This window comes from Apium graveolens, chromosome 11, assembly GCF_009905375.1.
Source record: "Apium graveolens cultivar Ventura chromosome 11, ASM990537v1, whole genome shotgun sequence".
Taxonomy (NCBI): Eukaryota; Viridiplantae; Streptophyta; class Magnoliopsida; order Apiales; family Apiaceae; genus Apium; species Apium graveolens.
This window is the reverse complement of record NC_133657.1, coordinates 10,946,725-10,960,067: the sequence shown is the minus strand read 5'-3', so window position 1 is coordinate 10,960,067 and position 13,343 is coordinate 10,946,725. Positions and strand designations below refer to the sequence as shown.

The 13,343-nt window shown below is 31.9% G+C and overlaps 1 protein-coding gene and 1 long non-coding RNA gene across 2 annotated transcripts; both read right to left on the bottom strand.

Moving 5' to 3' along the window:
- Positions 1–457: 457 nt before the first annotated feature.
- Positions 458–2,767, bottom strand: LOC141698361 (xyloglucan endotransglucosylase protein 6-like). Its single transcript, XM_074503051.1, has 4 exons — positions 2,560–2,767; positions 2,362–2,462; positions 1,515–1,708; positions 458–1,043 (listed from the first exon to the last, which is right to left on the bottom strand). Exons 1-4 carry the CDS (start codon positions 2,732–2,734, stop codon positions 623–625), a joined length of 891 nt encoding a protein of 296 aa, XP_074359152.1. The 5' UTR covers positions 2,735–2,767; the 3' UTR covers positions 458–622.
- Positions 2,768–7,264: 4,497 nt separating this feature from the next.
- Positions 7,265–11,576, bottom strand: LOC141698362 (uncharacterized). The gene is made up of 3 exons (XR_012565073.1): positions 11,464–11,576; positions 10,400–10,475; positions 7,265–7,500 (listed from the first exon to the last, which is right to left on the bottom strand). It is a non-coding gene; the product is annotated as an uncharacterized LOC141698362 (long non-coding RNA).
- Between the last annotated feature and the right edge of the window lie 1,767 nt (positions 11,577–13,343).

Sequence of the window (13,343 nt, the reverse complement as noted above, 5' to 3'; positions counted from 1 at the left end):
ATTTATAAACCAGAACGACTGTTCAACCTTCTTCACTCTATATGTTACAACATACCTTTGTCAGGGATCCAGACCTATGTTACATGACGATATTTTAATATGCTCTTGGTTTATATCGAAGTAGTGACCATGTTGAATGACCCTGACTAAGCACTAAGCAGGCATGAACAGATAAACAGAGATCATTAGCAACTTACATTCTGTTTTTAGTGGATGTTTTTGCATACAGTAGTATTTAGTAAATTAAGTTGAAAGAGTTGGAAAGTAATCTAATATTTCTTTGTAAACATATCATTGTGACTTTGTTACATCTACTACCAAGTTTTCTGTTTTTTATTGTGAGGTTATTTTCACTTTCCCCAGTAACTAAATGAGAAAAGTAGTACACATGTGATTGACATTGTCTCTGGATAGACGAGTATCTAAAATTACCAAGCATTAAAATAATAGGAGTCAATTGAAAGAAACAATTTTACATTAAACATTACCCATATTTTACAATGTGTGCATGAGGAAACTACTTAACATGGAGTTCATGTGTCTAGAGACTTCAACTGACTTTTATGTTCTTTTTACATCCTGATTGAACTCCTTTTTGGAACCATACATGAAACATATATTACTAGTGGTGGTGGTGCTGGCATTCCACAGGAGTGACCGGAAATCTTGCGGTGTCCGTGCAGTAGTCGTAGATCATATGGTTAGCGCGAACCCACAAAAGTTGGTGGCTTTGGTGTATGCTTAACTCAGACAATCTAGGTTCATCCCACCAGTAACGCTTCTCAGCGCTACTGCTGCACCTTCTTGAAACTTCAGCTGCAGCCACGGTGGCTGGACACTCGCACCCATCAATTTCGAAACCCCTGTAAGAAGCAATAAAAGGCGCATGGGACCAGTCGGTCTTAACCCTGCCACCCTGAGTGGCCCAGTCATCCGCATTCCATATAGAACTATACACACCCATGGCTTGGTCCTTGGGGAATGGTAACCCCTTGTGTTCTAAGTTGGAGTGAACTCTAATAGGTGTATCATCCACCAAAAACCTGAAAATGGTAACACAATTGCAACATTATTGACTGCAACTGCAACCTGCTTCTTACTAAGACATAAATTTAATTATACTGATTTTTAAAAATTTAATTAAATAGTATTAGGAGAGAAAACGCCAAAGCTATATTTAAATGCTGTTAATACGGTAATCATGTCATGTGATTCTCTACGAAAATCTATGGCCCCGAATTTTTATATCTAGACTGGACCCTTGTGTTGACATATCGCTGCTTAACTATAAATTATGATAATATGCTCAATCTGGGGTAATGTGAATCATAGAATAAAAATCTTACAATGCTTTTTTAGGACCATAATTCCAGCTTTTAGGGCCACCCAACACAAATCATTATTCTATGCAATATCATAGTAAAAATATAAAGACTATATACAATCATTTCCAAGAGCTCCAAGTATAAATGTTAAATACAGGCAATAATAGAGAAAGGGATAGGAAAGCTTACACAACTTGGCGCTGGTTCCAGAGGATGGAATAGGTATGAAAGTCCTTAGTAGGATCAAACCAGAGGTTCAATCTTTGTTCTCTATTACCCACACCATTTACATAAACATTGGTTTGGACTATGTAGGGTTCCCCACTTGTGTTGCCCAGAAACTCAAAATCGAATTCATGGTGTTTGGGACCATCTGATGACATCTGCCAATGTTTAACAAAAAAACATTTGTTAGTCCAAAGTGCAAGAAAAAGTACCACAAACATGAATACAGTTTTAAATTAAAAATGGTTATTATCAGCAACACAGGAATGTCATAAAGTTACCAAATTCAGAAAACCAGACAAGCCCATAGAATTAACAATACAAGGGTACCCCGGAGAGTGTAATAATTACAAGCAGGGATGGTGTGATGTTAAGCTGGAGTGGTGAAAATGGGGTATCCTGGTAATAACTACAGTTACTGATAAGGTAAAATCATAATCAATGTAAGCTGTCTGTTTGTGTAATAACAACTCATGTAAGTGACTACTTAGAAAAATGCTTGACTAGACTACTTATGCAATGTGCAGCAGTTGTGGCAATAGTTTACACTCTCCCGTGACAATTAACAAGTAATGGTACCAGGTTGGAACTGACTATGACTGACCGGCACTTGAAAATATGTATGAAATTAACCTTGAAATTTAGTTAAATTTTTATAAATACTTTAGTACTCCCAATTAGATGTTGGAAATTTAGAATTTGTTAATCTTGTGGTTGCGGATGCATTAAAATGTGTTATACTTAGTAGTATAATAGCATTATTATAAAAGTAAACTGGGATTGATCAAGAATGTGAAGGAACAAGACATACATAAAAAGCAGTGACAGTTCCAGCAGAGTCACCCTCAACAAGCTTTATCTGCACGTTCACTTTCCCAAACATGTATTTGTTTTTTGATGAAAACCCTGCACCTGTAATTCACACCACCATCATTAACATCAATACAAGTTTAACACGGTAATGTGATTATCCAGCATAGTGTAAACAAGATAAAGAAAATGTAAATACCAGAGAAATTATCAAGCTTCATTTGAACTGTATCCCCTTGATACACAAAATGATCCAAAGCCCAGCGAGCCTGGAACAGTTCATCAAACTTGGATGAGCTAGCTGAACCCATTACCATCATCACACCCATCAACAGCACCCAACATCCATTTTTCAATGAACAAACAGGACCCATTGAGAGAGAGAGAGAGAGAGAGGTGAGTGAGCTTCTACTGCTGAGTGAGGTTTTTATAGCTGAAGATCAGGGCACATGCCACGTCAGTTTCCATGTCAATGCCACGTAGGACTCAATTTACGAGATATCAAGAAGTGGGTTAAAATTTAAAAACAGGAGCCGTTGGATATGGGGGTTCATGGCTGGCTCGCAGCTGGTGCTGATAGGGTGGGGGCCATAAACACAGAGTAGGACAATTCGACATTCGTAAAGCGTGACTCCAGCTGGGTCACTCCCGATTAGAGGTGGCCATTAGTGCGGTTCTGAACCGCCCGCTCGGGATCGGACCGTACAGAAACCCAAATTTATTTGACCCGAACTGGGCCGGTTCAAACCCGTACAAGTCGCTGAAATAAACGAACCGAATACAAATATATAAATCAGGAGCTCGGAGCTGGCCTGGCCCGCACTAACCCGCACGACCAACGAGCCGCACGAGCCGCACATGCACAACCCGCCCAACCCGCCCAACCCACACTAACATTCATTTGATTGCTTAAAATAATTGCTTCCAGTAAATATTGGTAATACTACAAAAACTTAACTTCCTTAATTTATGGTGTGTAAGAATAATTAACAAGATGATTACTTAATTCATACATTACATCATTTTTGCAATTTTTTTAAATAAAAAAATTATACAAGGTACCGTCCTCTTTTAAATTAAAAAATTAAAATAAGAGAATTAATCAAATATTCATTTGAGTAATTAAGTTAATCAAATATTAGAAATTAATCGAATATTTAATTTGAGAATTTATCGAATATGCAGTATTAGGAAATGTTAGGAATTCAGACATATAAGCTGCTAGTCTTGAATTATTCAATCACATTCTGCTAGACTGCTATTGTCTATAATATTTAAATAATCAAAATTTGCTTTTGTACTATTCAAAGCATATTCAGCCCGCGTGAACCGTCAAATTCGGCACGCACGACTCGCACAAGCACGCGAGCTCGTGAATCTCAGTGCCGATTATGAGTCTTATCTTCTTTATTCGAGCCCGGTCCGGCCCGGTTCATGAATCATATGTGCCGGTTCAGTGTTCATATTTCACGAGTTCAACCCGTATTCAGCCGGCCCGGTCCGCACGGACCGCCCAACTGGCCAGCTCTACTCCCAATACAAACTACACATCCAATACTTGTGCCACTATAAATAAGCTACACTCGCTTCTTGTGCCCCAGACACTTACAAAATTTACTGAAACATTTCGTTTTTTCGATTGATTCTAGATCAGTAACTTGAACAATCTCTTTCGATTAATAATTTTTATAACATTGATCATATGCACGGTTCTTGGCTGATTTTTTTTAAATTAGCGTCATTAAAATAGTTTCTGATTGCATATTTTGATAAAATTCCGATTATGTCATATTTCGAATTTATCAAATTATGAGCAGTGCGAGTATAGATTGGTATACCGGGGGTGGTTGTGTTATTAAAATGAGTTTGGGCAAGGGGAGAGTTACAGGCTGGATGAGTGTGGTACAATGTTAGGCAAGTAAAGAGGCGTCCCACACTATACAGACACTCTGATCATTACGGGTGTACAGATATTCAACCGATCAATCACTTGCAACCAAACCGTATTTTGCGGATAATCATCAAACAGCGTTCGATTGTGAATTTAAATTTTAAAAAGCGCTCCTTTGCGGTTTGGATACGGTTTTAAATTCCTGAAGATCGCAAAATCATAACCACAACTCGCAATATATATTTATAATAAAATATATTTTCAAAAATATAGTTAATATCATATAAATTAATAAGTATACACATTTATTAACTAATTTTAGGTTAATGTTAAAACCTTGTTCATAAAATTCACAATCATTATAAAATATATAACCAAAGAAATGGAAAATGTAATCAACATGTAATTTTTTTTATTATTTTCTTTTTTTTTTCTCGCCTCCATATTTTTGTATGTTTTTAATATCTTTGCTCCACGGAGAACATTTTATTTTTGAATGTAAATTTATCACGTAACTTAAACTTAAATTTATTAATATTCCGAATTTATTTTTTTGCAAATTATTAATTATTTTAAAATAAGTGGTTGAACCGCAAACCGATCCGCAATAACCACAAATTCGCAATCGTAATTGACGCTGTTAACACGATTGCGGATAACAATTTTCTAAAACCGCTCTTCGCGGTTTAATTCAACTTTTACCCGAAACCAATCTGATCCGAACCGCCCGCGATCCGCAATACGCAGCGATCATAACTCTTGAGAGCGGTAGGAGTAATAATACTAATAAGTAATGGAGTACTAGCACACATTTATATGAATTTCATATTTAGAGTACATAGGCGGAGAGCCCCACATCCTGACAAGGCCCATGATATTGGCGATTTTGGAGAAATTATGTGCGTTTTCTTACTTCTGAGTTCTGACGTTTGAATTTGAGACTTTGAACTCTGAAGATTGATCCGTCTTCGGGAGAAAATAAGTTTTTAATTTATTTTTTTAATATATTATTATATTAAATATATACAGATTTACTGTCATTTTCAATTATTTTATTTTATTCAAAAATTTAAATTTGGATAACTAAACCTATCTTCAGCAGTTTTAATTCAAATATTTAACTTTGAATCACCAATATATTCAAATTATAATCCAAATTTCTGAAAAACTCCAGCGATGAAATCAAAAAGCCTTTTACATATTATATTATATAGGATTTTATTAATATATTTAATTAACGTGTAATCATTATTAATTATTTATATTCATTTAACTTTTATCTCATGCATTTTAATGTACTTGCTTTTATTTGAAATTTAAGGAAATATGTTTTTCTCTTTATAATAATTTTTATTCAAAAAATAAGATTTATCAACTATTAATACATAGTATTATTAACTAAGTAATTAAAAATTACAAATCAATTTCAAATCGAATAAACTAAAAAATATAAATGATTAAATTAGTACTCCCTCCATTTCAAATTATATATTCATTTTGAATTAGAAGGGGTGATATGTCACAAATTTTTAAATTTTTAGATCACGGCCGTACTTGCCCTTCATCCAAATTATGCCCCAAAATTTGTGACAAACTTGAATAAGGTGATCCAAATTACTATATCTTTTACATATTTTAATATATAAATATTATATTAAACTCTTTATTCTTATATTAATACTTAAAAATGATTAACTATTTATATATTATATCTAATAAATTAATCAAATCCAAAATAATTTATTTTAATGACCTTAAAAATTTATACATGTTAGTCATGCGCATATTTAACAAAAATTTAAAGGGAATATGCATGTTAGATATGCGTATTTTTTGTTAAAATTTTAAAAATTAAACACGCATTTTTGTCAGGTGTATTTTGTCGATATTGTGAACGAACAGTATCGTTAATTGATATTTTCTACGGCTGAAATTTAAAAGTGATATATTTTGAACATTTTTTCAAAAAATTTAGTATACCCTATCATCTTTGGTATTTACTAAATTTGTAAAGATATTTAGCAAATCTTCACATTATTTAATGTCATGTGTGAAATAATATAATTTATTTATAATAATATAAAATAATATTAAAATAACATCAATAAAATATAACCAATTGTTATGTTCAACTCTATTGGAATACGATTATATGAATTTAACATAATTATCAATTTAGCTCACATACCGAAGATACTCTTTCACGTACTTGTGTGTACATACATTTGAACAATACTTCAATAAATTATGTAAACAAATTGACAAACAAATGAACAAAACACGATATCAATGATTTTTTATGGATCAATTAAAAAATAGACGTTTTATTTGCGTCGAGATTTAAAAAAATATTAGTTATTTGATCAGCTTCGTAATAAAACTTGATCTATGTTATTCTAAAAGTATGCCAATTATAAACACTAATTTTTTGCGATACTTTCTGGTAAAATAAAGTAGGGGTTTTTAAAAAAAATAAACAATTCTCAAAATATTTTTACAAAAAATACTGCCTTTTTTAAAAAAAAATGCAAAAAATACACTTTTAATTTGCAAAAAAACTATTTTTCAATTTTTTGTACAAAATTACGGTGTTTGACAACTTGAATCAACTCTTGACGAGTTTTTACAACTACATGCAATTTCATGCAACCTCAAATGGAACAAAAACTATTTCATTTGAACTACAGTTAAACCTCGATAAAGTAATAATTGATAAACTAATAACCTCGTTATAATAATATTTTTATCTGATCTCAACATAATAGATACAATGTATTTTTACTTCCGATAAAGTAATAAACTCGTTAAAGAAATATTTTTTCTGGTCACAATCCTATTACTTTAAAGAGATTTACTGTAGCTGCATAGCTACTTGATTAGTAAAATCGCAAAAAAACTTAACAAAATTAGTATTTTTGGCAATTTCTCAACCAATTACAAGCACAACCATTTTTCTGGGACCTGACAAAACTAAAAAGGAATATAATTTTATATATATTTAAATGATGGGAAATTAATCAACTCACTCAAATTTTAATTGTAATTAAATTACATCTATTTTTCAGCCGGTTGGAGCTTCCTATCCAGAGCACGAGAGTAACATTAATCTAGATGACGAGAAGCTTCCCAGTCCCAAGTGTTGTGTTGTTTCAGTTGACGAGAAGAGACATTGATCCTCTCTTTTACTCGGTTTGTTCGCACTTTCTTTCTCCCCATTCCCCAACGCTCATTGTACGTGCCCACCGTCGGCTGGTAACCATGGTCATAAAAATTCCGAAACTAAACATTAATCACTTGAGAGATTGAATAAAGACCCCTTCATTAATCCAAAAAATTAATTGAAATAATAATCTGATATATTTTTAGTGTTACAATAATATTTTATATATTGGTTGTAGTACTAGTAAATTATATTATTAACAAATATTTTTCTAGTATACTTTCGTTTCGTGTATTGAAGGGTAAATATATATCTGACACATTTAACATTCGTAAACTACTGAAGATTAAACAGATATTTGTAAGTCATCATTTCATGTACGTTTCATGTACATTTTGTGTATAAAAATAAATAAATAAATATATAAAAATATTATATTTTGGATATAATTTTATAAATATATTTTAAAAAATATATTTACATATAATAACATATTTTTTTGACATATATATATATATATAAATTATATGTATTTATACATATAATATTACAAAAATATGTATATTAATATATATATATATGGCCTTTAATCCGTGCAGAACCATCTTATATGGAGAATCTTGGAAAACCGTTATTTTTATTATAGAATTTCATCACAAATTTGTAAAATTTTATTTTAAAAAATATAAAATTCGATGCTAATCTAGAATAATAAAAAAATTTAACAATTAAAATATGATAAAATTACTTGATTTTAAATTTGATTATATAGTGGAATAATTTTTAATAAGTGTGATTCTACTATGATTCTGCTACATAATAAATTTAAATTTTTTTTAATTATTTCAATTATTTTTTAATAAAAAATTGTGTAATTTCACTTTTTTACTTGATAATTAAAATTTATAACTATATATGATAAAAAATAAAATAATATATATATTATATTTTTTAAATAATGATTTTCCTCGATTCTCTATATAAAAGAGTACTCGGAGTACTACCCTATATATATATATATATCTTATATATATTTAAATATTTATTAATAAATTTATTTATTTTGTATACTTTGGTGTCGTGTCGCGTAAGGGTAAATACATACCCTTACCCGTTTAGATTCTGTATTCCATCGTGTTGTATACTTTTGTGTTCGTGTATCAAAATGTTGAACACATATCCATTTAAATCGTGTTGTACTCATGTCATTTTATCGTATCTGTGCCAAATTTCCAGGTCTAGCTAAGGGACCAAAATCTATTTTGAGAGTCAACTTTCATGCCTGACATTTTAGTCACAACTTATCCACTTTCTTCACCCCTCCTCCCATTTTGCCTTCCCATATTTTATTCGATTAATTAGTTTTTCCAATAAAATCAAGATCTAATTCTTTTTTAATGAAATCTTGTTAAGTACTTTTAGTACATTTTAGTGCAAATTTTGTAAACTCGTGTTGCTACTCTATAAAGCATGCACAGGTCCTTAGTATAGAAGTAGCAAATATATCTAAATTTTCTTGTAGCAAGACAAACTTAATAAATGCAATTAAGTGAGTTTTTGAAAAATTGTGTCTTTGTGTGATTCTGTGAAAGATAATATTTCTACATATCATGTCTGCTTTGTTCTACCATAATCCAACTAGCTTAAAAATAAATAAAAATCCAAGAAACACATTCAACCCCCCTTCTCTGTGTTACATTTCATAGCATTCAATATCTAACAGTGGTATCAGAGTAAACTCTAAAAGTAAACAGATAAAGATCATGGAAGATGAGTGCTTAAAAGATAAGAAGTATCAAGAAACCATGTAACAACCCATATTTTCGGATCGTTAACTAATAGCGGAAACTCAAAATAGAAAATAAATTATATTCAACCGAAACAGAAAATAACTAAAAATTCAGATAAATCTAGATGTTTTGATACTAAAAAAATATTAAATATCTGAAAACAAAATTAATAAAGTCTCAAATTTATTTAAACCGACTACGAAGATTCTAGCTAAAACAGGTGGCTCTCATCGCAATCCCGTTCACCCCAAATTTCTTGCGGAAGGAAAATGATATGAGTGAGCCAAATGCCCAGTACGAATATAATATAAGAGAATATAAAATTTATAATTGACAAATCATAGAAAATAAATTGAGCAAAAACTGAACAAATATCAGGCTGAATCACAAGTAAGGTGGATACAATAAGGGTCTCTTAAATAATCTGTATTCGCTAAGTCCGGATCACAAAGCAAACACAGTCCAGGTGTTTCTTCTCCGGTAATCCACGAGAAGAAAGAAATGAAATGCACAAAGCATTTCTACATAACAGAAAATATCATGATCTAAACACAAACTTATACCCAAGAGATGCGCTCGTATACTTACAACACTGATACGAGTAAATGCCTAGTTCACCTTTACTCCAAACTCCATGTGAACATTGTTTATAATTTACCCACACAGGTTGGTCTAAGAGCCCAATAAATTGGTTACAAATATTGTCAACCTCATTTTACAGAACATAATAAAGTAATATCGCTATAAAGTTGCGAGACGAAACAAAGATAAATGAGGTGACAATGTTAACTTTAAAACGGAAATAAGAAACGAATGTTATGTGTACAAAAAGTACGCACAGAATTCAAGGATCTCGATTATATAAAATCTAACACGATAATATCAATAAATATAACAAGTAAAGGACAAATTAAATAATAAGAAATGGAGCGGAAGATTCGTACAAGGAGGCACGCAAAGAGTGTCAAATAGTTGATAAATTGACTCAACAATAAATAGAATAAATATTTGTAATTTAAATGAGAAGTAAAAAGAATAAGTACCAAGGGTGTAAAAACATAAAAGGGTCATAATTATAATTTCCTAATCGATAGTAAGAATTAAAAGTAAATTGGAAAAATTTACTTTAAGAGAACAGAATACGAATTCATATCATAATATAGAGATAGGAAAAGATAAAGAATTAAGAAATTCGTACCTTCTTTTTACGAGAATGAATAACAGAATATCAATAAATCTTGGTAAACACTACTGCGACAGTTTACTACTGGAATCTATAATCAAATGAACTATGTAAGTTTCTGGAAAAGAAAGAGACATAAATTAAGGTAGAATAGATATTTTTTATTTTAATAATTATACATAAACAAGTAGCAGAAGAATTTAGCATTCTTCTTGGCTTCGGTAAACAAATCCAAAAGAAACCAGACAGTAATTCATGCAACAACTATTTGCATGATACAACTTGAAACTAACATAGCTAATTTACCAGAATGAAAGATATGGCAGGATCTTACAAAGGAATAATAAGCAAAGCATTTGATACTTGAATTTTTTATTAACCACGCTAATTAAGAATTAGTTACTTTTAAGCTAATTAATGTTATTCACTTTCTACAAAATTAGCTTGAGCAGGTAGTGCTAACAACAAGATTAAATTATGCTATTAACCACGTCATACAATTTTTACTTGCATACCAGTATCATTTTATTTTTTTTAAAAAAACTAATATTAATAATTAAACACGTGTTGAAATTAATGACATGATAAGTAACTCATTTTGACACCATACGAGTACACATTAAGCCAATAATTAAGAATTAGCTAACATTCATATCCATTTTTATGAACAACCATTACGAGACTTTTAATTATATTGTATTTAAATATACCAAATAATACTACCCTTGATTGTCCTGCTTCATTACAAATTATAACAGAGAAAGCCAAATCAAAGATTACATACAAACATAAATGCTACTAATTACTCATTTAATTTACATTGAATCACATACCTTTACTCATTTATCATGTAAAACACCTCTTATTTATTTCTTTCTTTTTTTTAATAGCTAAAACAAGATTTAATTGATGCCCATAGAAAGCTTAAATGCATAAGATCACACTAAAACACCAAAAATTACGTAAGATGTACAAAAGGTTATGAATCGTTCATGCACAATGGGAGTTATTAATTAACGTGAATTTTAAAATAAATTTACACATTAGTTGACACAGAACATTGAAGTTGTCGTACTAACCTGTTATTAATAGAAGTACGGAAAGTAGTAATGCTCCTAGTACTAACTTGACACCTTCAATCTTAGCAAGACACAACTACTTGTCTTCTTTTCTTCTAGAACTCCAAACTCCCCCCTCTCATGACTAAGCCACATGCGTACATATTATTTACTTATAAAAATTTTCTTTGATGACGATAACTCATAAAACATAGTTTCAAAATCAAATCACCGAAAAACAGGATTTTAATGCTTATCAATTTATCTCATGTCTTGGTTTGGCCTATCAACAATACATATATCATAACTATTTTATTTAATATTTTTTTACATATGAAAATAGAAACTTATTTAAAATAAGTAAACAAAACATGAATATAATTTTCAAAAATTACTGGATGTTATAAACCAGCCTTTGACAAAACCAACTACACACTGTGAAAAAGAAGATGATGCTGTTCATAAGAATGACCAACCCCATTTACATTTAGATTCTCAAGAATGGATCTTTCATTCTTATGAAAAAGGTTCTTGAGTCTTTTGAGGGAGATGTTAGGAGCAATTGATGATATCAAGCAGAAACTATCAAAAGTTCATATCAAAACTTATATCAACAGATGATGATGATGTCAAAGGATGATGTAATCAGTATTTATCACATTAGTTGATCTTCGATAAGGAAAAGGAAACAGGAACCCAAGGTGGTAAAGGACTTTATCTCAGAAACATTGTATTAGGTTTTCTTTCTGTTAATAGAATATGATTCTTTACATATTGTGTAGATATGCTCTATATACTTTTTGTAAAGTATCAGATGGTAGCCCCTCTAGCATTAGGTTAACTGATGAAGAGGAGGTGGCATATCAAGCCCTCATTTCGGATGACGGCAAAACAGATACCTGGACCCTATTAGAGGAGTTCTTCTTGAAGAAAATTGGTCTCTCCCGAGCTAGTGATAAGGGTAACTTATACTGTGTAACTATTTCATTCTTTCTCTTATTAAAATTTTGTTATTTCCAGATTTCTAACACTTTTTTCAGCTTGCGAGGCTATTAACAACATCAATAGGCCTAAGGAGGGGGAATCTGGCCGTCAGAAGAGGGCCAAGCTGAACAAAGACCCCAGGAGCAAGCCTAATGCTCCTTTCTTCTTTAGGCCCCATATTCCGGTGGTGGAGCTGATGGATGATATGGATCCCCTCTTGAAGGCGCACTCTTTTAGGCCCAACTGGGGCTTTAGAAGAAGTGATACGGTGGTAGGATCCACCAAACATGCCAAGGACTGGTCGTATCACTCTATCACTCCCCACGACTTTATTGACATTGTCACGGGGAGTGAAATTGAGCCCATTGAGCTCATGGGTTCTCAAGCCCAAGCTGCGGTAACATTCTTTTTTTCCCTTTTTAATTCCAACTTTTCTTTCTCTCTTTTATAGAACTGTGTTAAGTTATACTTCTTTGTGCAGAGCAACACTTACTTCCAGGCGGCCCTTCACCAAGTTAGGTCCTAGAAGGGGAACTCGGACGAATTCGAGAGGGAGATGAAGAAGTGGAAGGAGAGGGCTGAGATTTTGGAGAAAAAGTTGGCGTCCGAAGGGGAGGAGCTGTCTAAGATCATTCCGAGCTGGTTAAGCTTCAGAGTGATAAGAAAACCATCATTTATGATTACATGGATTCTGAGAAATTCAAGAATCTCATGGAAATTCATGATGAGGGTCTTTATTCTCTGCAGTTTACCCAGGGATGGGATGCGGCTGTGAAGGCGGTTTCGGAAAAACATCCTGGCTTAGTAGATCCTAAGGACTTTATAAGTCCTGAACAGCTAGAGACGAAGGACAACTTGGATGCTCTCTTTAACTCTCCTCAGCCTGATGATCGTATCCTGGATCCCAACACTACCTC